Source organism: Leptonychotes weddellii, chromosome 5 (genome assembly GCF_054177405.1).
Source record: "Leptonychotes weddellii isolate Sample4059 chromosome 5, ASM5417740v2, whole genome shotgun sequence".
Lineage (NCBI taxonomy): Eukaryota > Metazoa > Chordata > Mammalia > Carnivora > Phocidae > Leptonychotes > Leptonychotes weddellii.
Window position 1 is genome coordinate 20,876,819 of NC_138373.1, and position 27,005 is coordinate 20,903,823.

General features: G+C 37.2%; 1 protein-coding gene and 1 pseudogene across 1 annotated transcript in view; one reads left to right on the plus strand and one right to left on the minus strand.

The window, feature by feature from the left end:
- Positions 1-27,005, minus strand: part of LOC102748978 (phospholipid-transporting ATPase ABCA3-like) — a 120,797-nt gene that overhangs the window by 89,037 nt on the left and 4,755 nt on the right. The window contains exons 2-4 of the mRNA XM_081818873.1: positions 24,817-24,990; positions 14,820-15,001; positions 12,541-12,678 (exon numbers count right to left, since the gene is read on the minus strand). Coding sequence (XP_081674999.1) covers positions 12,541-12,678; positions 14,820-15,001; positions 24,817-24,907 — 411 coding nt within the window. The 5' untranslated portion in view covers positions 24,908-24,990. The remainder of the gene's footprint in view (positions 1-12,540; positions 12,679-14,819; positions 15,002-24,816; positions 24,991-27,005) is intronic.
- On the plus strand, positions 9,233-10,630 carry LOC115942693 (small ribosomal subunit protein eS6-like; annotated as a pseudogene).

Here is a 27,005-nt window from a genome sequence, read left to right on the forward strand (position 1 = left end):
TATGCCTCCAGCTTTGCTTTTCAAGACTGCTTTGACTATTTGGGGTCTTTTGTGGTGCCATACAAATTTTAGGATTGTTTGTTCTAGCTCTGTGGAGAAACGCTGATGGTATTTTGATAGGGATTGCATTGAATGTGTAGGTTGCTTTGGGTAGCACAGACATTGTAACAATATGTGTTCTTCCAATCCATGAGCATGGAATGCTTTTCCATTTTTTGTTTCTTTATTTCATAAGTGTTCTCTAGTTTTCAGAGTACAGATATTTTACCTGTTTGGTTAGGTTTATTCATTGGTATCCTACTGTTTTTGGTGCAACTGTAAATGGGACCAATTCCTTGATTTCTTTCTTCTGCCTCATTGTTAGTGTATAGAAATGCAACTAACTGCTGTGCATTGATTTATATCCTGTGACTTTGCTGAATTTCTGTATCAGTTCTAGCAATTTTGGGGTGGAGTCTTTTAGGTTTTCAACATAGAGTATCACGTTGTCGGCAAAGAGTGAGAGTTTGACTTCTTCCTTGCCAGTTTGGATGCTTTTTATTTTTTGTTTGTTTTTGTTGTCTGATTGCTGAGGCTAGGACTTCCTGTACTATGTTGAACAACAGTGGTGAGAGTGGACATTCCCATCATGCTCCTGACTTTAGGGGGAAAGCTCTCAGTTTTTCTCCATTGAGGATGATATTCACTGTGGGTTTTTCATAGATGGCTTTTAGGATATTGAGGTATGTACCTTCTATCCCTACACTGCAGAAAGTTTTTATCAAGAAAGGATCCTATATTTTGTCAAATGATTTTTCTGCATCTATTGACAGGATCATATGGTTCTTGTCCTTTCTTTTATTAATGTGGTATATTATATTGATTGATTTGCAGATGTTGAACCACCCTCACAGCCCAGGAATAAATCCCCCTTTGTCATGGTAATTAATCCTTTTAATGTGCCCATTGGATACTATTAGCTAGTATCTTGTTGAGAATTTTTGCATCCATGTTCATCAGGGATATTGGTCTGTAATTCTTTTTGGTAGGGTCTTTGGTTTTGGGATCAAGGTAATGCTGGCCTCATAGAGTTTGGAAGTTTTCTTTCCATTTCTATTTTTTGAAACAGCTTCAGAAGAACATGTATTCATTCTTCTTTAAATGTTTGGTAGAATTCCACTGGGAGGCTATCTGGCCCTGGACTTTTGTTTGTTGGGAGATTTTTGATTACTGATTCCATTTCTTTGTTGGTTATGGGTCTGTTAAGGTTTTCTATTTCTTCCTGTTTCAGTTTTGGTAGTTTATATGTTTCTAGGAATGTCTCCATTTCTTCCAGATTACCTAATTTGTTTGCATATAATTGCTCATAATATGTTCTTATAATTGTTTGTATTTCTTATTTGTGATCTCTCTTCTTTCATTCATGATTTTATTTATGAGGGTCCTTTCTCTTTTCTTTTTGATAAGTCTGGCTAGGGGTTTTTTGATCTTATTAATTTTGTCAAAGAACCAGCTCCTAGATTCATTGATCTGTTCTAATTTTTTTTATTTCTATATCATTGGATTTCTGCTCTAATCTTTATTTCTCTTTTCCTGCTGGATTTAGGCTTTATTTGCTGTTCTTTCTCCAGCTCCCTTAGGTGTAAGGTTAGATTATGCATTTGAGGCTTTTCTTGTTTCTTGAGAAAGGCCTGTATTGCTATATACTTCCCTCCTAATACCTCCTTTGCTGCATCGCAAAGGTTCTGAACTGTCCTGTTTTCATTTTTGTTTCATTTTTTTAAATTCCTTTAATTTCCTGGTTGACTCATTCATTCTTCAGTAGAATGCTCTTTAACCTCCATGTATTTGTGTTCCTTCCAAATTTTCTCTTGTGATTGCATTCAAGTTTTAAAGCATTGTGGTCTGAAAATATGCATGGTATAATCTCAGTCTTTTTGTATCAGTTGAGACCTGATTTGTGATGCAGTACGTGATCTATTCTAGACAATGTTCCATGTGCACTAGAGATAAATGTGTATTCTGTTGCTTTAGGATGGAATGCTCTGAATATATCTGTGAAGTCCATCTGGTCCAGTGTGTCACTCAAAGCCCTTGTTTCTTGTTGATTGTTTACTTAGATGATCTGTTCAGTGCTGTGAGTGGGGTGATAAGGTCTCCTACTATTATTGTATTATTATCAATGTGTTTGTTTAATTTTGTTGTTAATTGGTTTATGTATTTGGCTGCTCCCAAGTTAGGGGCATAGATATTTACAACTGTTAGATCTTCTTGTTGGATAGATCTTTTTATTATGATAGTGTGTCCTTCCTCATCTCTTATTATAGTCTTTGGTTTAAAATTGAGTTTGTCTGATATAAGGATTGCTACCTCAGCTTTCTGTTGATGTCCATTAGCTTGATAAATGGTTCTCCACCCCCCTCACTTTCAATTTGGAGGTGTCTTTGGGAGTAAAATGTGTCTCTTGTAGACAGCTTATTGATGGGTCTTGTTTTTTTATCCAATCTGATACCCTGTGTCTTTTGATTGGAGTGTTTAGTCCATTTACATTCAGAGTAATTATTGATAGATAAGAATTTAGTGCCATTGTATTACCTGTAAAGTTGCTGTTTCTATAGATTGTCTCTGTTCCTTTCTGGTCTACATTACTTTTGGGCTCTCTCTTCGCTCAAAGGATTCCTTTTAATATTTCTTGCCAGGATGGTTTAGTGCTCACAAATTCCTTTAGTTTCTGTTTGTTCTGGAAGCTTTTTATCTTTCTATTCTAAATGACAGCCTTGCTAGATAAAGTATTCTTGGCTGCATATTTTGCCCATTTAATAGGTTAAATATATCATGCCAGTACTTTTGGGCCTGCCAGGTCTCTGTGGACAGGTCTGCTGCTAGTGTTATGTTTCTATCCTTGTAGGTTAAAGACCTCATGTCCTGTGCTGCTCTCAGGATTTTCTCTTTATCTCTGAAATTTGTAAGCTTCACTATTATATGTTGAGGTGTTGATCTATTTTTATTGATTTTGGGGGTTCTCTGTGACTCCTGGACTTGAATAATTCTTTCCTTCCCCAGGTTAGAGAAGTCCTCATCTTCAGTTTGTTCAAATAAACCTTCTGCCCCTGCCCTCTCTATCTTCTAGGAAGGACCCCTATTATCCAGATATTATTTGCTTTATGGAATCGCTGATTTCTCAAAGTCTTCCTTCATGACCCAGTATTTGTCTTTCTCTCTTCTTCTCAGCATCTTTATTTTCCACGTTTTTGTCTCCAAATCACTGAGTCTCTCTTCTGCCTCACTTGTCCTTGCTGTTAGAGCTTCCATTTTTTACTGCATCTCAGTAACAGCATTTTAAATTTTGTCCTGATTGATTTTTAGTTCTTCTATTTCTTTTTTTTTTTTTAAGATTTTATTTATTTATTTGACAGAGACACAGTGAGAGAGGGAACACAAGCAGGGGGAGTGGGAGAGGGAGAAGCAGGCCTCCCACCGAGCAGGGAGCCTGATGTGGGGCTCCATCCCAAGGACCCTGGGATCATGACCCGAGCCAAAGGCCGACGCTTAGCGACTGAGCCACCCAGGCGCCCCTAGTTCTTCTATTTCTATAGGAAGGGATTCTCTATTGTCTTCTATGCTTTTTTCAAGCCCAGCTAGTATGTTTATAATCATTGTTTCAAATTCTAGTTCAGACATCTTATATCCATATTGATTAAATTCCTGGCAGTGAGTACCACCTCCTGTTCTTTCTTTTGTGGTGAATTTCTCCATCTGGTCATTATGTCTAAAAAAGTAGAAGAAAGAGGGAGAAAAGACAACAATACCAACAACAACAACAGAAAAAAATAAAACAAACCAGAAGAAAACACAAAGAAGACAAAATAAGGAAAAAAATCAAACCAGAAACAAAACAGAGCAAAATACTTGATCCTGGGTATATTTTGTTCTGCTTGTTAAGAGAAACTAGATCCCAAAATAGGAAAGAAAGAAAAGTTTACATATATGCAAAAATAAAATACAATGAACAGAAACCAAAGAAAATATCTACATATATATATATTAGAACTTATATATAGCACATATAAAAATAAAAAATAAAAAAGAATTGAAAAAATAAGAAAATAGATGAAAAAAAAAACTGAAAGACTAAAGAATAATTTAAAAAACCATGAATGCTATATACTGTTTTCCCCAAGAGCTTAAGTTTTGCAGTTCTCTGTGATCAGTAAACTTGTGTGCTAGATGGCTGTTCCTGCTGGTCTCCTGGGGGAGGGGTCTGTTGTGCTGATTATCAAGTGCCCTTGCCCTGATAGAATTGTATCTCCCTTGCCAGGAGGCCGAGCTCAGTGTAAGCAGCTCCAGATTCGATTATGTGTTACTGGTTTGTTCCCTGAAGGCTCTAAGCACCAATGGGGAGATGAAAATGGTGGCACCCTGCTCTCTAGGCCCAGAGTTGAAAGTTCATGCTGCCACTCTTCTGTGAGCCCTCACAGAAAAACAATCAATCACTTTTGTCTCCCTGGTTTGCATCCAAACTCTGTGTTCACTCAGCCCGTGACTGATCATTTTTATCTCAGGCACACGACTAAGTTTCAAGTCGCCAAATTTTACAGACTCCTGTGGCGTGGACCAGTGCTGTTCCTCCCAGGGGAGGTGGGGAGAGAGGGGTATCTTTCCATGCTTCTCCCTTTGCTGGGCCCCTGTCCCGACAGTGGTCATGCAACAGTGTAGCAGTTCACAGTTTATGGCAACACTGAGCAGAAAGCTGGCTTCTAGACTGGCTGTTTTCAGCTGGCTTCCCTGTTCCTTTGCCTGGGAACTCTGCTGCACTAAGGCACCTCCTGTAATTCTTGGACCCCAGGCAGCCTCAGCCCACATTGTCCCATGTGGGATTATGCCCCACTTTGCCACCTGAGCACCTCTGAGCCAGGGACAACCCCTACTGTAGCAGACTTCTAAAAGTTCTGCTTTTGCATTTTGCTGCTTGTAATACTTTTGGTAGCCTCCTTAAAGTGGCTCCCTCCCCTCACAGTATCCTCCGATATATCTTCCCTGATTAAAGTCTCTGCATCTCCTACCTTCCAAAAAGTGGTCACTTTTCTATTTGTAGAATTGCAGCATTTCTTTTCTCAGATCTCTGATGGATTTCACAGGTGTTCAAAATGATTTGATAGTTATCTAGCTGAATTCCAGGAACCTGATGAATTTAGGGTCCCCTACTCCTCCATTATCTTAACTCTTCTCTGAAATCATAAAGTTTTTAAGCTACAAACTGAAATTTAGCATGCTCAAGGAGCTAATAAAAATATAGTCTTCTCCAACATGAAAAGATCTTGGAAGTTAGAGGTGAGTGGGTGGTTCAGTCGGTTAAGCATCTGACTTCAGCTCAGGTCATGATCTCAGGGTCCTGGGATCAAGTCCTGCTTAGGGCTCCATGCTCAGCAGGGAGTTTGCGAGTTTGCTTCTCCCTCTCCCTCTGCCCCTGCCCCTCTCATGCTCTCTCTCTCTCTCAATCTCAAATAAATAAATAAATAAATAAATAAATAAATTCTTTTAAAAAGTTCTTAGAAGTTCTAAGTCTCATTCTCTGACAAAATGCTGAATAAACTGAAAGCATTAATTCTTAGATCCATTGGAGCTGAGGTCACAGGAGAAACGAATGCCTCAAAAATTGGGATGCTGGCAAATCACATCTCACGGGGAGCAGAAGCCACTGGAGCCAGTAACTCATAAGACCACTTAAATAGTGACTGACAAATTCCTGATGGCTGAATGTGGGCTAGTGTGAAAGTAAAAAACTCCTGAAAAACAAGTTTTACGAAGTCTGCAGACTTTTATGAGTTTACCTTCCAAGAGGCTCACCGGGTTTTCATGGTGAAGATTAGAGGAAAACATCCTTGGGCTTCCAGGAAGGGGACATGGGGGAAGTAGCAATTTTGAAATACCTCAGGGCAAAATAAACAACTTTTCAATATGTCCAACTGTCTCTTCTCAGCAACAATGGCCTGTCCTCAAGGGAAGCTCCTTTATCAGAGCCTCGCAGACATGTGGGAAAGTGAAATACCCAACTCCATCCCTGTAACCTTCCTGTCTCAACTAAGGAGGTGCATGAGAACTGATGAGCTCTGGGGAAGGTCAGAGCCCAGGGGCACAGGCATACTAATAAAAGACTGAGAAGTAGTCTGAGGATTACAGAACACTTTTCCTCCTCACCACTTTTCACCTCACCAGCTCATCAGTAGGGCTCATATATAATAATGGGATTAGAGAAGATAGAACCACAAGGCTCAAACTATTTAAGAGGTCTCTAGGAAAATGCAAAGACAAGAGAGGGCAAGAATAAACAAGGACACTAGAGGAAACTAAAGCCTCTAACAACTATAAAACTTAAGTAAACAGTAAACACAGACTAATTCCTAACCAGACAAAAATGAAAGCTCATACTTAAAGAATAATTACATCAGTTCTATTAACCAATACATGATGTCTGGTTTTTTTTAAAAAATTAAAAGGCAATTGGGCGCCTGGGTGGCTCAGTTGGTTAAGCGACTGCCTTCGGCTCAGGTCATGATCCTGGAGTCCCGGGATCAAGTCCCGCATCGGGCTCCCTGCTGGGCAGGGAGCCTGCTTCTCCCTCTGACCCTCCCCCCTCTCATGTGCTCTCTCTCTCTCACTCTCTCTGTCTCAAATAAATAAATAAAATCTTTAAAAAAAAAAAAAAAAGGCAAGGGAAAACACAGTCTGAATGGAATGTAGGAAACAGCCAGATATACATATGGCAGAAATTTTGAAACTACCAGACTGGTAATATAAAATAACTATGTTTAATATGCTAAGGTCTCAGACAAAATGAAGAACAAATGTGTAATTTAAGCAGAGAGATGAAAACCCTAATAGAGAATCAAAAGGAAATGTCAGAAATCAAAAATATTATAACAGAAATGAAAAATACCTTTAATGAGCTCATCAGCGAACTGGAAAGAATCAGTAAGCTTGAAGATACACTAATAGAAACATTTCAAACTGAAATAAAAAGAAAAAAAAAGAATGAAAATAACCAGAACAGAATATCCAAGAACTGTGGGAAAAATACACAAGGGTAGCAAGCATACATGGATTGTTAAAAGAAGAGAGAAAGGAGCAGAAATATCTGAAGCAATATGACTGAGAATTTTCTGAACTAATGATAGACATCAAATTACAGATCTAGGAAACTCAGAGAACACTAAGCAGGACTAATGTTAAAAAACCCAGACCTGGACATATCATATTTAAACTACCAAAGACTAAGTAATAAAAATCTTTAAAAACAAAGATTTTGAAAGCATCAGGGGGTGGGAGTGTCAAGAACCTTACTTATTGAGCAATATAGATAAAATTAGACTAGACTACTCTAGATGGGCAAAAAAGGAGGGACAGACAAAACAAGCAACAAAGAACAAATGCAACAAATGTAAGACAGTTGTAATACTGTAGACATTTATTCAACTATATTAATAATCACTTTACACGATAATGGACTAAATACACCAATTAAGAGACTTGACAAGGTAGATTTTTTTGAAAGATGCAACTATATATTACCTACAAGAAATCCACTTAAAATACAAAGACATAGGGGGCGCCTGGGTGGCTCAGATGGTTAAGCGTCTGCCTTCGGCTCAGGTCATGATCCCAGGGTCCTGGGATCGAGCCCCACATCGGGCTCCCGGCTCGGCGGGGAGCCTGCTTCTCCCTCTGACCCTCTCCCCTCTCATGCTGTTTCCCTCTCACTCGCTTTCTAAAAAATAAATAAAATCTTTAAAAAAAAAAAATACAAAGACATAGAAAGATTAAAATTAAAGGAATGGAGAAAGATATATTATGGTGCACTCATAAAAAATCTGGAGTAGCTATATTAATTTTAGACAAAACAGACTTCAGAACAAGGAAAATTATCAGAGATAAGGAGAGGCATTACCAGAATGATGTCAGCAAGACAGTAGAATAAAAGGTCCTCCGCTCTCCTCCCCCCACCACACATAAACAGATTTAGCTACTACCCATGGACAAGAATGGCACTGTGAGATTTCTGGAGCTCAGAGGTAAGGTTCCAGCACCCTGGTGGAGCACAGAAACTGAGGGAAAAAGAAGCAGTTTCACTCTGCCCACATTGCCTCTCCTCCAAGTCAACACAGAACAGCATCAAGAAGGATCCCTTCAGCCCACAATTTCTCCAGTGGCAGAAAGGGAGAAAGAGGTAGACGTCCACCTTCCCCAGGTTTCTGTCTTTCCCACTTCTATCTTGCCTCACATGGAATGCCAGGGGAACTGACACAGCTAGACCACCAGGCAAGAGCTGGGACCAAAGAGAAGGGGTAAAGGCTCTCAGGTGATGGCACTGCTGGATCTCACTGGTAGTTCCACGGTTCCATTGGATAGCCCTGCCTAGCCACAAAGTCTCACTGGTAGATCCTCCTGCAAACAGAGGCCCCCCAGCCAATCCTGTCAAACAACAGAGCCCCTTCCAGCAATCCTATGAGATTGCAGAGGCCAGGCAGCCCTCCATGGCCAGAAAGCCCTGCCAGCCAACCCCACTAGACTACAGTCCCACTAGGCTGCAGACCACCAGCAATGGGCCTTGCCTGACCACAGACCCTGCAGTTCTCATACAACGGTACACCCCATGAGCCCCAACAGTAAGCCACATCTGCCTATGGGCCCCACAAACTGGCCCACCCAGAATCCCAGGCTAGGCTGACTGGCAAATGTCTTTTCTTGCCAAAGGCAGTCTGTAAAGAATCGAGATAACTTCTTCTTAAATGTGCAGATACCAAGGCAAAGTTACAGGGATCATGAAAGATCAAGAAAACATGACACCACTAATAAAGCCCCAGTAGCCAAGCTTAAAGAAATAGAGATTATGAATTGCCTGACAAAAAATTCAAAAATAATCATACAAAAGAAAGAAGCTTAGTGGACTACAGGAGAACCCAGATATACAACTAAACAAAAACAATACATCAACAAATGAGAAGTTCAGCAAAGAGAGAAGCCAAGAAAAAACAAAAATCCTACAGCTGAAGAATACAATGACTGAATTGAAAAAAAAAAAAAATCAATAGAAAGCTTCAACAACAGACTCAATCAAGCTGAAGAAAGACTTAGTAAACTCAAATACAGGTCATTTGAAATTATCCAGTCAGAGAAGCAAAAAGCAAATGAAAAATAATGAAGAAATACTATGGGACATATAAGACACCATGAAAAGAAACGACATATTCCTTAACAGAGTCATGGAAGTAGAAGAGATAGAGAAAGGGCTAGAAAGTTTATTTGAAGAAAATTGGCTGAAAATTTCCCAGCTCTGGGGATAGAAATGAACATCTAGATTCATAAAGCTTAAAAATGCCCAAATAGGTGCAACCAAAGAAGTCTACATAAAGACACATTAAAATTACATTGTCAGCTCTTTTTCATGGCACCTCAGAGGCGGTAGCCTGTTTCACGATGAAGCTGAACATCTCTTTCCCAGATACTGGCTGCCAGAAATTCACTGAAGTGGACAATGAACGTAAACTTCGTACCTTTTACAAGAAGCGTATGGCCACAGAAGTTGCTGCTGATGCTCTGGAGGGCTGCCTGGCCTCTGCAATCCCACAGGATTGCTGGAGGGGCTGCTGCTGCTGCTGCTAATGCTCTGGGTGAAGAATGGAAGGGTTATGTGGTCCGAATCAGTGGTGGCAATGACAAACAAGGCTTCCTCATGAAGCAGGGTGTCTTGACCCATGGCCGTGTCTGCCTGCTGCTGAGTAAGGGGCATTCCTGCTATAGATCAAGGAGGACTGGAGAGAGAAAGCGCAAATCTGTTCAGGGTTGCACTGTGGATGTCAATCTCAGTGTTCTCAACTTGGTCATTGTAAAAAAAGCTGAGAAGGATATTCCTGGACTCACTGATACTACTGTGCCTCTTCGCCTGGGGCCCAAAAGAGCCAGCAGAATCCGCAAACTTTTCAATCTCTAAAGAAGATGATGTCTGCCAGTATGTTGTGAGAAAGCCCCTAAACAAAGAAGGTAAGAAACCTAGAACCAAAGTGCCTAAAATTCAGCATCTTGTTACTCCACGTGTCCTGCAGCACAAGCATCGGAGTATTGCTTTGAAGAAGCAGCACACTGAGAAAATTAAGGAAGAGGCTGCAGAATATGCTAAACTTTTGGCCAAGAGAATGAAGGAGGCCAAAGAAAAACGCCAGGAACAGATTGCCAAGAGACAGAGGCTGTCCTCTCTGAGAGCTTCTACCTCTAAGTCTGAGTCCAGTCAAAAATGAGATTTTCTAAGAGTGACAAATAAATAAGATCAGACATCAAAAAAAAAAAAAAATTACATTGTCAAAAGTCAAAGACAAAGAGAATTTTCAAAGCTCCAAAAAAAACTAAGTCCTCATATACAAGAGAACCCACATAAGACTATCAGTGGATTTCTGATAAGAAATCCTGCAGGCCAGGAGACAATAGGATGATATATATTCAAAGTACTCAAGGAAAAAACTACAAACCAACAATACTCTACTTAGCAAATCTGTCCTTCAAAAATAAAGGAGAGGTAAAGACTTTCTCTGTTAAACAAAAGCTGAGCAAGTTCACCACCACTAGGCTTTCCTTACAAGAGGCGATAAAGGAAATTCTTCACGTTGGGATGAATCAATGTTAAAAAGCAACAAGAAAGCATAGGAAAATGCAAATATCATTGGTAAAGGTAAATATACAGACAAACACAGAATATAATAATACTGTAACAGCGGTACATAATCACTTTTAAACAGTATAAAAGTGAAAAACACAAAATGATTAAGAGTAACTATAATTGCAAAAATTGTTAATGGATACACAACACAGAAAGAAGTAAACACTGACATTAATAACAAAGTGTGGGGAAGGAATAAAAGTGTAGAACTGTTGGATACAATAAAGGTTAAGGTGTTATCAGCTTCAAATAGATGTCATAATTATAAGGTTCAGTGCAGCTTCATGGTAATAACAAAGAAAAACTTAAAATAGGCACATAAAAGAAAAGAGAAAAAACAAAGCATATCACTACGAAAAAAATCATCAAACCAAAAAAAAAGCAGACAGCAAAAGAAGAGAGGACAAGGGAACCATAAAACAGTCAGAAAACAACAAAGTGGCAGTAGTAAAACCTGACTTATCAATAGTTACTTTAAATGTAAATGGACTGAACTCACCAATCAAAAGACCTGGAATGACTGAATGGATTTAAAAAAAAAAAAAAAGACCCAACTAAATGCCATCTATAAGAGATTCACATATATTTAAGGACACACATGGGCTGAAAGTGAAGGGATAGAAAAATTATACCATACAAATGGTAACCAAAAGAAAGAAGAGGTGGCTATACTTCTAGCAGATAAAATAGACTTTAAGTCAAAAACAGTCACAAAAAACAAAGAGGGTGATTATATACACATAGAAGGATCAATTCAACAGAGATATTGCAATTATAAGTATATGTGCGCCCAACATCAAGCCACCTAAATATATAAAGCAAATATCAACATATCTGAAAGAAGAAGTAGGCAGCAATACAATAATAACAGTAGGAGACATCAATAGTCCACTTTTTTTTTTTAAGATTTTAAAAATTTATTTATTTGAGAGAGACACACACAGAGAGAACAAGAGCGGAGGGAGGGGCAGTGGGAGAGGGAGAAGCAGACTCCCTGCTGAGCAGGGAGCCTGATGGGGGGCTTGATCCCAAGAACCTGGGATCACGACCTGAGCCGAAGGCAGATGCTTAACCAACTGAGTCACCCAGGTGCCCCTCTATCAGTAATTACTTTAAAAGGCCTACATAGGGGCACTTAATTGATCCAAATAAACTAATATACCCAGGAACACCTCCTCACCAAAAGTTTGGACAAAGAAGAATTCAGCCAAATAGTCTAACGCATAACTGGTAGAACAAGTAAAACCACAACTGTAAACATAAATTAATATTTACACATCAAATCATCACAGTTCCAGCTAGACATTAGCTCTTATAGTGGGAGAGATGTAAAAGACACCATTATCATAATACAAAACTGGATTCCATTCTGAAGAAATGAGAAAGAAACAAATGGATTTTTATTTTATTTGCACATCTTTCATTTTCATTTTGTTAAATAATTAATGTGCTGAATACAACTTTTATTAACATCTTATGGTGGGGGTTAGGGCCATGGCCAGTGAAAACATTTACTATACACTATAAATTAACTTTCAGCTGCACTGGGAAAAAGAGAGTTATAAAACAGTACCTTGTACATGGGGTGCCTGAGTGGCTCAGTCCGTTAAGCGTCTGCCTTCGGCTCAAGTCATGATCCCAGGGTCCTGGGATAGAGCCCCACAACGGGCTCTCCCTCCCCTCGGAGAGTCTGCTTCTCCCTCTCCTCTCCTCCCCGCTCGTGCTGTCTCTTGCTCTCTCTCTCTCTTTCTTTCTCTCAAATAAATAAATAAAATCTTTATTTTTAATTTTTAAAAATTTTTTTATGTTTTAATTATGTTCAATTATAAAATCTTAAAAAAAAAACACAGTACCTTGTACAGATGTTGAATACTGATACCAGCCACCAAATCAACAGGTTCATCTTCAAAATAATCACTTCTAGTTATATCAATAATTTGATTATCTTCTTTCTTCTTAATGCTTAAAGCTTTACCAAACCAGTAGGATTTCTAAGAAAAGACCAAAACCATAGACATCATGATTTCAGGGAAAAGTGAAATGCTCTTAACACTTTGGCTCATTTCACTTTGGTTTCGAGATGGGTTGAAGCACATAAATTGAAACAAAATTTGGACGCAAACTGCCTAGAATGTGAACTTCTACACAATAAGCACAAAACCTGTTATTTAAAGTCTAACTGTCCAAGAAGAAAGACAAAATAAAATCTACTTTAAAATGGCTCAGTGAAAAGCATTCTATCACTCTAAGTCAAGTGTCTTTATTTGGTCATGCAATATACAGCTAGATCCCTGGAGATTCCTAACACATTTTCAATGAGTCTGAGTTCAAAATTCTTTTTCATAAAAATACTTTTAAAAATACATTATTCGTCTTTCTACCGCATTGATATTTTCATTGGTGGTATAAAATCAATGTTGAATAAAATGCCTGGTGCTTTAACATAAATCAAATTAGTAGCATAAAACTGTAGTAAGCAGTCACCATCTTCTTCACCACCAGACACAGTAAAAAAAGAAATAAAATAAGTAAGTACATAAATCTATTTCACTTAATTGTGTCTTTTATGAAAAAGTAAAAATAATTTGTTAAGTCTCATTCCTTGAATATGATTTTTAAAAATATTCTGTGTGATAAAATGGAAAATACAAATAAAGCATCTCTATAGCAGATGAAAATATAATGGAAGCTCTGAGAAAAATTACTTGTGTCACTGTTTGAGTTGTGAACTAGCCACTTGTTTCATGGATTACCACTTTTTTTGGAAAGAATGACAGACATAAGAATTATGTTTCTTTAGACCTGGACATCTAGCAGACATTTTCTTGAAAATTAATGAAGAGGTATTATTATTTCAAAGAAATGAACTGACAATATTTGCTGCTAATGATAAAACTGGAACTTTCAAGTGAAAATTAGAATTTTGAAAAACTGATATCCACTACTGTGTGACAAATTCACAATTTTTAAAAACTATCATGATAACATCATGTTGATATTAATAAATGTGATGCTTTGATAATGTATGATGAAATGTGTCATCACTTGGAAGGTATGTATCAGTGAACTAATATTTTTCAAATAACCAAAATATGATGTTAACCATTTATGCATGGTTAAAGATCTATTCAAATCACAGGATACACCAATGAATATTATTATGAAACAGAATAAGCAATGTTTGTTAAATGTGCTTTCAGATTCCAAACTTCAACTAACTGCAGGAAAATTATCATTAGTTGAGTTTTGGTGAAGTACCAAAGAATACCCAAATTTGCTTAAAAGGCTACTGAAATACTCCTCCATTTTTCAACTACATATCTGTATGAGGCTGTATTTTCTCCATATATTTTAAGCAAAAACACATCATGCAAAAGATTAAATGCAGAGCCAGATATACACTCTCCAATGAGAATCTAGTCATCTTTTATTAAGTAAATAGAAAAGATATTTGAAAGAAATATAAAACAGGCCACTCTTCTAGTATTTTTAAATTTTGAAAAAAAGCTATTGTCACCAAAATGTTGACTTCAACATGCAATGGGTTTATTAGTGATATATTTAAACGAGTTGATAAATATCTTCAAGATTTCTGTTTTAATATCCAAATATGGTTAATATTGATAGATAAAACCCATATTAACCACAGCTCTTTGGGTGCTCAATAATTCTTAGGAGTATAAAGGATTTCTGAGACAAGAGTTTGGGAACCACTTGCTTTGAACCATAGAACAATAAAGAAGGGGACTGAAAACAGACTAAGATAGAGATGCTCTCCACTTTGCTATGGCTTTGATTCTAAGTAATTTGGGCTAATAGTGGAAAAAAGCAGATGGTGATAAACCAGATATGAGACACAATTCATCTCCTTCTCACTAGGATCTAAGGACCCCACCACATATTCATTTAGACGGAGATTTTTTTTTTTTTCTGTAGAAAGCCATTTGATTCTATTATATATGGCACAAAGTTAACTTGTAATGGCTTTAGTTCAGAAAGAATAAAAACTGTATTAGTATCAGAAGATAGGAGCACCACAGGGAAGGTGTTCATGGTAATAATGTTCACTGTTTGACAAACTAAATACAAAAGAACTGGGGCTTCTCTCAATAATAGAATCATTAGAACTTACCTGCACAAAGAAATACCATGGCTTGGGCACACCATGCTTCCCTGGAAAGACAGCATCTATATACCAGGTCATAAGGCCAAACAAGAAAGCATCAAATAAAAGCATTCCCATAATATGAGCAAAACTAAGGTCATCATCTGGATTCACTGGTGACAGGATGTTATTCCACTGGACACCATACTCTGAAACATAGTAGTGGACAGTTACTTGAGGTGCCCAACTGTGACTAGAACAAAGTTATCCAGCTGCTTCATCATTAAACAACAAGATTGTACTGGTATTCTCTGGAGAGAGGTACTATTTGCTATTCGCTGATACTTTGAAATTCAGGCTGTCCGAGAGGATAATAAAGTAAGTAATGGTACAACTTGCCTCTTCCTACAGCCAAACTCAACTAAACAAAAATAAACAGTCACCAAAAGTCCATAAAGTAAGCTTTAAAGCCATAAACAGACCTACTGGTTGGGATGGTAGCCCTATTCCTCTATTCTCTTTCATGCGCATCTCCACTGAAATAACCAGCAAGATATATAAATTTGGAAATACATTCATCAATATAAAAATAAGGTTTGGCTTCTAGTTTCTGGTCTGGCGTGTAAGGAGCTCAGGAGTCACCACTCCATCCTAACAAGAAGTAAAAAGATAAACTGAAAAATCACCCATTCTTCTTAGATCTATTAGAGACATGAGGTCACAGGGCAAACCACTGCCCCCACAATTGGAGAGACAGACAGGCAGGCACAGAGAATTTAATGAAACAGAAACCACGAGCAGAAACTTCCAAGGGAACCAGAACTGGGGTAGGAAAACCTGAACTATAACTGATGAATTGTCAAGGCCCAGGGTAGACAAGTCTGAGGGTTAAAAACTCTAGGGGATCAAGTCATTGAGGAATCCCCAAGCTTTTGTGAGTTTTACCTTCAGGAGCCCTGCCAGTTCTTCACAGTGACTATCAGAGAAAAGTCCCCTCATACTTCTAGGAGGGAGAAGGAAAAAAGAGCCATTTTGAAATGTGCCTGTGCATTCCATTCCTAATCAGGCATTCCTTCATGAGAAACTATTTTACCAGAGCCTAACTTACCTAGGGGAAGGGAAATACCTAACTCTAGTCCCCTCTAGGCATCCTGTCCCATCTAAGCAGGGCAAAAAACTGAGAAGCACTGATGGGAGTTTATAGGCCAAGGGTACAAGCTTCTCAAGTGACTGAGGCCTAGTCATAGGACTACGCACCTTACCTCTACCTCACTAAAGGCCTATTTACTGCGGTTCTGTTTACCCAATACCTCATATCCACCTTTTTTTTTTAAGATTTTATTTATTTGTTTGTTTGTTTATGTAATTTTATTTGAGAGAGAGAGAAAGAAAGAACACGAGCGGGAAGGGCAGAGGGAGAGGAAGAGAGAGAATCCCAAGCAGACTCCCTGCTAAGCATGGAGCCCGACGGGGAGCTCAATCTCAGGACCCCAAGATCACGATCTGAGCTGAAATCAAGAGTCGGACACCTAAATGAGCCACCCAGGTGCCCCTCATACCCATCTGTTGACAAAAAATTACAAGGCATACTGAAGGGCAAAGAACACAGTTTGAAGAGAGTGAAAAAGCATCCGAATTAGACTTTGATATGACAAAGACATGAGGATTATCAGACCAGGAATTTAAAAAAAACTGTGCTTATCATGGTAAGTGCTTTAATGGAAGAAGTATACAACATGCAGAGAGATGGAAATTCTAAGAAAGAATAAAAGAGAAATGCCAGAGTCCTTGGTGCGTCAGCGACAGTGATGGACAGGAAGGCGGGAGAGAGACGTCTGAGAAGCCACAGCTAACTACAGCCTATGGAGTAACGGGAAAATTCCAGTCACAGTGCTGAGAAGTGACCAGCTGAATGAGAAGCTGCAGACCTCTAAACAGAGCCTATACAGACCTCCAAGTATGGGTATGGGAGTCAGATGACAAAGAAAGAAAGCATTAGCCATACTCATCCAACTTGGATCGAGTACACCCAAACTAAAGAGACTTCCAATTCTTGCTCCACAAACCTTTCAGTGGCAGCAGCTTTAAATGAAGATGAAGACAGGGAACCAGAGGACATGCTTCCTGAAGCTGTGAAAATATTACAAGGCATACACCAACATCAGAAGGACCTAACTCCTTCAACAGAGGAAAGCAGGGTTTTCTGACAACCAGCTATGGGAATGAAATATAAAATCTCTTCTTGGAAAGGTCCATGACCAAGACAATTAAAATCAGGGTGTGAGGTGGATACAAAGTGAAAAAGGAGCAGTTTCCGGTGTATAAGACTATCTTCGGAACCGCTTTTCTTTGTAAAGGTTGAGTGCTACACAAATACGTGAATTTGAAATTAGAGATAATGCATGTTTTATATACAGATTTCAAGACATTTGCTAATTTTATAGTTTTACACGATTTGTTTACAAAGGTTACATATAATGAAGAAATCAGAAATGGTACCTTTTTAAGAACTGCTTTTTTTGTTAGACATAACAAATAGCACACTGAGTGGGAAGCAAAAAGTTGCTGTTTAAACTGCAAGTAGGGAGGCCTGGGTGACTCAGGCAGGTAAGCATCTGCCTTTACCTCGGGTCATGATCCCAGGCTCCTGGGATCGAGTCCCACATCGGGCTCCCTGCTCAGCGGGGAGTCTGCTTCTCCCTCTGCCTACCACTCTCCCTTCTTGTGCTCATGCTCTCTCTCTCTCTGACAAATAAAATCTTTAAAAAAAAATAAACTGCAAGCAATTACTCCCTAACTTAACTCCCTCATTATCTAAACTGTCTGGCTCCCAGGAACTGCCTTATACAGAAACAGTATTGTACTGAAAGGAAAATGTTACTGGGCTATTTAGATAATATTAAAAGTAAATTTAGATAATATTAAAACACAGCTCTTTTTTCCTTATGAGCATTTGTTTTGCTTCAAGTCACCATAAACTAGGTATTGCCTTGTTATCAGTGGCTACAGATGCTTCTTTAAAAATATTTTTTAAAAATTTATGTAGACTATTGAGTATTTCAAAGAGCCCACTTCATCTTGATGGGTCATGTCTACCTTCATTAGTCTCCAAAGAATAACCATTTGCTGCCAAATTAAATCAGTATTTTGAATGTGCTTTTCTCAGTTTTTATTATTAGCTGGTAATGCTACTTACTTGAGGCAAATCATAAGGAAATTGTTTCTCTTAAAATACAAACTACCACCCAAACTTTTAGTGTACATATTGCTTAACATTTGGCTGATTTTAACTTTTAAAAGATATAAATATGAAAAAAATTACATTGTATGAAAATAGAAAGTAAGAAAATGCACTTTTTATAACTTTGTCAAAGCACTTAAATTACTAACTTGCAAAATCCAATTTGAATTGAATTGAATACAGGATTTCTTATTAATACTATACTATGTGTATAGATCAAAATGTATACACTAGGGGCACCTGGGTGGCTCAGTCATTAAGCGTCTGCCTTCGGCTCAGGTCATGATCCCAGGGTCCTGGGATTGAGCCCTGCATCAGGCTCCCTGCTTGGCGGGAAGCCTGCTTCTCCCTCTCCCACTCCCCCTGCTTGTGTTCCCTCTCTTACTGTGTCTCTCTCTGTCAAATAAATAAATAAAATATTTTTAAAGATGTATACACTAAACAATGGCCTCTCAAAACACTTTAGGTACTAAAAATAGAAGATAAGCAAATGCATCTATAAACACTTTATGGAATCTCTGACCATATATACTTTGTTAGATCTGTGTGTTGTAGGGTAGTTTGGGTTTTTCTGGGGGGGGGGAGTTGTGGGTTCTTTTAAAATTTTGTATTGTATATGAACTCCTTTTGAATTTGGCGGTTAAACACATAGCCAAAGACAAAACAAACATACTATATAGTGATTTCCCCGAAAACCCCTTTCAATTTTGGAGGCAGCTTTTAGACTATTTTGTTGGTGGTTGCTATTTACTCTTTTACTAGGCAATGACACCAGAGAAGCAGCCTCTATATTTTCTTACACTGTGTATACTTGCATTTAGAATGAGCCCCAAAGGAAATAATGGAAATGTATATAGAACTATTAGTTCCTACTTACATGATTTAATTATATCAAGATATATGAATTGAACTCTAAGTTTAATGTAGACAAACTTTCCATTTTAGTCCATTTTACTGTTTATGTTAAAATAACATCCCTCTCCTACATATTCTTTTCTTGACCTAGATGCACTGTTAATGGGATTATAAACTGGTACAGCCACTATAGAAAACAGTATGGAGGTTCCTCAAAAATTTAAAACATATGATCCAGCAACCCCTCTCCTAGGTATGTATTCAAAAGAAATGAAAACAGAAAAAAAAGAGAAATGCAAGCAGAATCTTGAAAAGATAGCTGTACCCCCAAATTCACTGCACCATTATTCAAACAGCTGAGGTATGAAAACAACCTAAGTATCCATCAACAGATGAATGGATAAAGAAAATACCCATTCCGTTATCCAAGAAACTATGTGATATATACACAGTTGACCCATGAACAACATGGGTTTGAACTGTGGGTCCCCTTATACATGATTTTTTTTTCCCCAATAAATATATGTGCAGGGGCACCTGGGTGGCCCAGTCAGTTAAGTGTCTGACTCTTGGTTTAGGCTGAGGTCATGATCTCAAGGTTGTGAGATTGAGCCCCATGTTAGGCTCTGCACTCAGCACAGAGTCTGCTTGAGAGATTCTCTCTCTCCCTCTCCCTCTGCCCCCTACTCCGGTGCATGCTCACTCTCTCTCACTCTCTCTCAGATAAATAAATAAATAAATAAATAAATAAATAAATAAATAAATAAATAAAAATAAAATCTTAAAAAATATATATGTACAATACTGTAAATGTATTTTGTCTTCCTTATGATTTTCTTAATAACATTTTCTTTTTTTAGCTTACTTTATTTTTATACAGTATATAATACATATAACATACAAAATATGAATCAAGCAACTATTTATATTATTGGTAAGACTTCCAGCCAACACTAGACTATTGGTAGTTAAGTTTTTAGGGAGTCAAAAGTTATATACAGATTTTCAACTGTATGGGCAGTCAGTGCCCTAACCCCCATATTGTTCAAGGGTCAACTGTGTGTATATATACATACATATACACACACGTGCATGCGCACACACACACACGCACACACACACACAATACTGGAATATTATTTGACCATAAAAAAGAAGGAAATCCTGATATTTGCAACAACATGGATGAATTTGGAAGACATTATGCTAAGTGAAACTAGCCAGACACAGAAAGACAAATAATGTATGATCTCACTTATATATTTTATCTAAAGAGCTCATGGAACCAGAGAGTAAAAGAATGATTTCCAGGGACAGTGGGTTGGGAAAAATTGGGAGATGTTAGTCAACGGGTATAAGCTTTCAGTTATAAGATGAATAAATTCTGTGGATCTGATGTACAACATGGTAATTACAGTTAATAATAATTTGTTGTATACTTGAAATTTGCTAAGAAATTGATCTTAAATGTTGTCACCACACAAACACACACACAAATAGTATCTAAAGTAATGGATGTGTCAACTTGATTGTGATCACCATTTCACAGTATATAGGTTGTATATTAAATTATCTTGTATCACTGCACACCTTTAAAAAAATCACACTGCAAAACCTAAATATATACCTTTTTTATGAGCCATACCTCAGTAAAGCTTGGAAAAAAGAAGGAAAATAAAGTTACATGTTCATTTCAATTGATGCAGAAAGAGTAGTTGACAATATCAATACTCTTTCATAATAATAACAAAACATTTAAAAATGGAAAGAGAAAGCACTTTCTTAATTGGATAAAGTTCACCTATGAAAAACCCACAACTAAAATAATAATCAAAGGTAAAAGACAGAAAGCTTTCTTCAGAAGACCAGGAACAAAATAAACATGTTCACTTTCCCACTTCTATTCAACACTGTACATATGTAAAGTTATATCCATAGAAATTCAGCAAGATAAAGAGATAAGGCAAATTAGGTAGGAAGAACTAAAACTATTCTTACTCACAGATGACATAACGATGTATAGAAAATCCTAAAGACTCTGCCAAAAAGAATGTTAAAGCTAATAAAAGAATTCAGCAAAGTTGCAGGATACAAGGTCAATATACAATAATCAGCAGTACGTCTATCTACTAGTAATGAACAACTAAAAAGGATTTTAAGATAATTCCATTTACAATAGCATCAACAGAATGAAATGCTTATGAATAAATTTAAACAAGAGCTGCAAGACTTGTATGCTGACTATTACAAAATATCACTGAAAGAAATTAAAGAAGACTTAAATAAGTGGGAAAACTTCCTGTGTTCATAAATTAGAAGACTACATTATTAAGATGGCAATAGTACCCAAAGCAATCTATAGATTCAAGACAACACTTATTGACATCTCAACAGCCCTTTGAGAAATGAAAAAGCTGAACCATAAATTTTTTTTAAATTTATTTATTATTTATTTTAGAAAGAGTGGAAAGAGACAGTGTGAGCAGGGAGAGGGGCAGAGGGAGAGGGAGAGAAAAATCCCAAGCGGACTCCACACTAAGCATGCAGCCAGACAGGGGACTCAATCTTATGACCCTGAAATCATGACCTCAGCCCAAATCACAAGTCAGACGCTTAACCAACTGAGCCACCCAGGTGCCCCTGAACTATAATTATATATGCAACTTCAAAGGATACACGTACCTCTATGTTTATGGCAGAATTATTCACAATAGCCAGATTATGGAAAGAGCCCAAGTGTCCACCAATTGATGAATGGAAAAAGAAGATGTGGTATATATATACAATGGAATATTACTCAGTCATAGAAAATAATGAAATCTTGCCATTTGCAATGATGTGGATGGAGATAGAGAGTATTATGCTAAGCAAAATAAGTCAGTCAGAGAAAGACAAATACCACATGATTTCACTCATATGTGGAATTTAAGAAACAAAACAACAAGCATAGAGAAAAAGAGAGAGAGAGGCAAACCAAGAAACTGACTTTTAACTATAAAGAACAAACTGATGGTTATCAGAGGGGAGGTGGGTGGGGGGATGGGTGAAACAGGTGATGAGGATTAAGGAGGGTACTTGCTGTGATGAGCACCAGGTGTTGTACGCAAGTGTTGAATCACTATATTGTACACCTGAAACTATTACACTGTATGTTAACTAACTAGAATTTAAAGAAAAACTTTTTAAAATAAAATAAAAAGTTAAAATCCAATTGTTAAAAAATTTATATGGAACTTCAAGAGACCCAGAATAGCCAAAAGAATCTTAATTAAAGAAGAACTAAGCTGAAAGACACACTTTCTGATTTCAGTACTACCAAGCTACAGTAATCAAACTGGTACTGGTGAAAGACAGACACATAGATCAAAGTAATACAACTGTGAGTAATGGCTACTAGCTTTTGGTAAGGACTCCCAAGATAATTACATTGGATTAAAAAAGACTAATTTCGGGCCGCCTGGGTGGCCCAGTCGTTAAGCGTCTGCCTTTGGCTCAGGTCATGATCCCGGGGTCCTGGCATCGAGCCCCGCGTCAGGCTCCCTGCTCTGCGGGAAGCCTGCTTCTCCCTCTCCCACTCCCCCTGCTTGTGTTCCCTCTTCTCCCTGTGTCTCTCTCCGTCAAATAAATAAATAAAATCTTAAAACAAAAAAAACAAAAAAACAAAACAAAACAAAGACTAATTTCTACAAGTGATGTTGAGATAACTGGATATACACATGCAAACGAATAAAGTTGGACTCTTCCCTTACAATATGTACAAGTATTAACTTTTTAAAATGGATCAAAAACCTAAATAGCTACAAATACTTTTTTTAAAAAACTCTTAGAAAAAACATGGAGGCAAATATTCATGACTTTGGATTTGGTAAATATATGACACCAAAACACAAGCAATAAAATAATAAATTGGATGTGATAAAAATTAAAAACTTCTGTGCATAAAAGGGCACTATCAAGAGAGTTAAAAACACAACCTACAGAATAGAAGAAAATATCATATAATAAAGGGCTTGTATCTAGAATATATAAAGAACTCTTACTACTTAACAACAAAAGACAAACAACCCAATTTAAAAATAGGCAAAGGACTTGCATAGGTATTTCTTCAAAGAAGTTGTACAAATGTCCAACAAGCACATGAAAAGATGATTAATATCATTAGTCATTAGAGAAATACAAACCAAAGCCATGATAACATACCACTTCATACCCACCAGGATGAGAATATTTAAAAAAAGAGAGAAAATACAAGCTCAAATGAAGAGAAACATGAATTATTAAAAAAAAAAAACTAGAACATATAATAAAATTTAAAAAATAAGGGGCGCCTGGGTGGTTCAGTCGTTAAGCGTCTGCCTTCGGCTCAGGTCATGATCCCAGCATCCTGGGATGGAGCCCCACATCCGGCTACCTGCTCAGCAGGAGGCCTGCTTCTTTCTCCCTCTCCCACTTCCCCTGCTTGTGTTCCCTCTCTTGCTCTCTCTCTGTCAAATAAATAAATAAAATCTTTAAAAAAATTTAAAATAAATAAATGAATATCTAAACCGTTAAAAAAATAAAATAAAATATTCCCTTAAAAAAAAAAACCAGAACAGACACACGTTATATAGCAAAGGTGAGGGGGTTTTCATATGTAATTAGGATCCCTAATCAGTTGATTATTTCCAATATACAGAACTGAACCACTGATACAGGTAACAGCGTGGGTGAAGAACAAATGTCTTAGGCTAAGTGGAAGAAGCCAGTGTCAAAACCGTATAATTCCATTTGCATGGATTTGGTTAAAGGCAAAACTGCCAAGAAGAACAGGTCAATGATTGCTAGGTGTTAGGGGCTGAAGGCAAGGGGCAACATAAGGGAATTTTTTTGTTAGGAGGAAACAGTTCTCTGTTTTCTGATTGCTGTGGAGGTTAAATTAATATATACATGTGTTGAGACTCACAGGATTGTACACCCCCCAAAAGGGTAATTTTATTGAATGTAAAGTTTAATAATATTTTAAAAGGCCCAGAAAAAAGATAATAAAGGAATATGAAGAACAACTTCATAATTTTGGCCACTAAAATATAATAGACAAATTCTATACAAGATATAAGCTACTAAAGCTTATTCAAGGAAAATGGATAATCTGAATATTTCTACATCTATTGAAGAATTAAATTTGTAATCAAAACCCTACTCCAAGCCACTTATGGTAATTTACCCTTATGCCACATAATCCAATAACATAAAACTACATATGTGTCATTCATTTCAGGTTTATTTCAATTGAAAAATACTATAAAGCTCCTAAATGCTCATAGATAGGTTGAATGAACTTTGCCACACCCATACAATGTATCTGTAAAAACTAATGAAGATGTATCTGTAAGCTCATAGGGAATCATTTCTAAAATATAATGTTAAAATATGGATATTAGCTGGGTGTCTCAACCTTGGCACTACTGACATTTGAACCTGGATACTTCTGTTTCAGGGAATGTCCTGTATTTTGTAAGATATTTAGTAGCATCTCTGGCTTCTACACACTAGATATCAGTAGCGGTCCTCCACTAGACATCATAATCAAAAACCAAAAATGTCTCTAGGCATTGCCAATATCCCCTAGGTGGCAAAACTGCCCCCCAAGATGAGCCCACCGATATAAAGACTTGTAAATACATACATACATACATATTTGCATATATATGTTCATGTACATAGGTACACACATACACTGTGTGTATATATATATATATATACTAAATATAGTCCAGAGGTATCACTTTTATGATAAAAAATACTACAATCCAGAAAAAAAATATTTAAGAAACACCACAATCATCTCTCACCCGCTGTTCCACCCACTCCATTGGCAACCCCAGATCATATGCCTTTTCTTCCTCAGAATCAAATCATCAAAGTCAATTTTTCAAAGGAAAGACTCACCCTTCATTTCCATCTTGCTTATAAAATCAACCCCCAAAGCTACTGCAACATTCGAAAAGACACAGAAAGCCAGCTTCTCGGTGAGGGTCATCTGTGTATATATGGTCCTCACGAATACATATGGAAAGAAGGTGGCAAAATAGAGGAAACCTCCAACAGAAACAGCCAAAGTAGCTGAAAAGTAAGAAAGAAAAGACAGAGTTAGTTCAAGTAAACTACAAAAGCTTGATGTAGAAATATCCTCATCTTATTACAAAAGAGCTCTAAAATGTAGACCCTACAAAAGAAGGGAAACTGTCTTGGTCACCACCATATCACGAGCATCTAGAACAGTGCTGAACATAGACAGGTGCTCAATAAATATTTTTGCTTAAATGAATGAATAAATGGTACAGGGAATAAACTTTTCTGGAATTGATCCTCCTTCTAATGCTATGATTGTGGATATTTACTCATCTAAAAAAGGATTTGCCCTTATGTTTATGGAAACTTCCTTTTTCATTTTTATTCATGACTACTCAGCCTAACAATCTCTAGATTACACCACCACTAATCACATCATATGAAAACACCTACACAGTTTACATTTATTTTGGAATTTTGGAAGATGAAAACTGAAAAAGTTGACAACAATATATTTCCAGTCTTATTTATGATACTTTGAACACTTATTTATAAATAATACTTTATAAGACAGTATATTAAAAAGACAGAGAAAAAAGTCAGTGTAACAGAGAAGCCTCTGGATTAGGATGCTATGTATCATGAGGACTGCATTATTTCAGACCAACTCTTTTAATGACAGAAAAATCTAGACAAATTATTTTTTAAGTTTGTTTATTTATTTATTTGTATGTTAAAGTATTACTTTTTAAGTATATTAAGTGACAGAGAGCTACCAGGCAAGGACAATTTATAGGGTCAAAATCAAGGTAAGAAGAGAACTCAAGAGAGGTAAGTCTAAAATTTGGTGCTAATTTTCACCTTGAAGCATTTGTAAAATCTAAACTATGGCTTAGAATCTGAGGGACTGAGCAGAGTTTTGGACAGTGTCAAAGGCGTACAGAAATTAAAACATGCTAAAGAAAAGATGCCATAATTAATACCTCAAACTTTTACTTAGGGCCCTAAAAGGCTACATCTAAAGTACAGGTGTACCAGAAATGGATCATTTTCTATCACCTCAAATCCTTATTGGATTATTATCAAACCCCTCATCTAGGAGTGCTAGAGCCCCACACCTAAATGACTGATGGATTTAAAAGTAAATCCTCTATGCAGGAAAAAAAGTTATCCAAAGACTCAAATAATTTCTATAATTTTTATATGCAATGTTTTACATTAAATAAATTACTAGGAATACCAGGTGTTATAGGTTGAATTGTGTCCACCGCCCCAATATTCACATGTTGAAGCCCTAATCTCCAGTACCTCAGAATGTGCTGTATTTAGAGATAGGGCCTTTTTTTAAACAAAGGATGATTAGGTTAATATGAGGTCAGGTCATCCTCTGGGATAGCGCTGTGTGAGTGTTAAAAACACTCCCCAAGATTCCATTCCTCTTTATGGCTGAGTAATATTCGTGTGTGTGTGTGTGTGTGTGTGTACACCACATCTTCTTTATCCATTCATCAATAAATGGACGTTTGGGCTGTTTCCATAACTTGGCTATTGTAGAATAATGCTGCTATAAACATCAGGGTACATATATCCCTTTGAATTAATATTTTTGTATTCTTCGGGTAAATACCTAGTAGTGCAATTACTGGGACATAGGGTAGTTCTTTTTTAACTTTTTGAGGAACTTCCAAGCTAGAGATTATTACGCTAAATGAAATATGTCAGTCAGAGGAAGTCAAATACCATATGATTTCACTCACATATGGACTTAAGAAACAAAACAAATGAGGGACACCTGGGTGGCTCAGTGGTTGAGCATCCAACTCTACCTGCCCAGCGTGGAGTCTACTTAAACAAACAAACAAACAAACAAAACAAATGAGCTAAGGGGAAAAAGAGAGAGAGAGAAGCAAACCAAGAAACAGACTGTTAACTAGAGAGAGCAAACTGATGGTTACCATAAGGGAAGTTGGGGGCAGGGAGGAGTTAAACAGGTGATGGGGATTAGGGAGCACACTTGTTGTGATGAGCACTGTGTGTTGTATGGAAATGTTGATCACTATATCGTA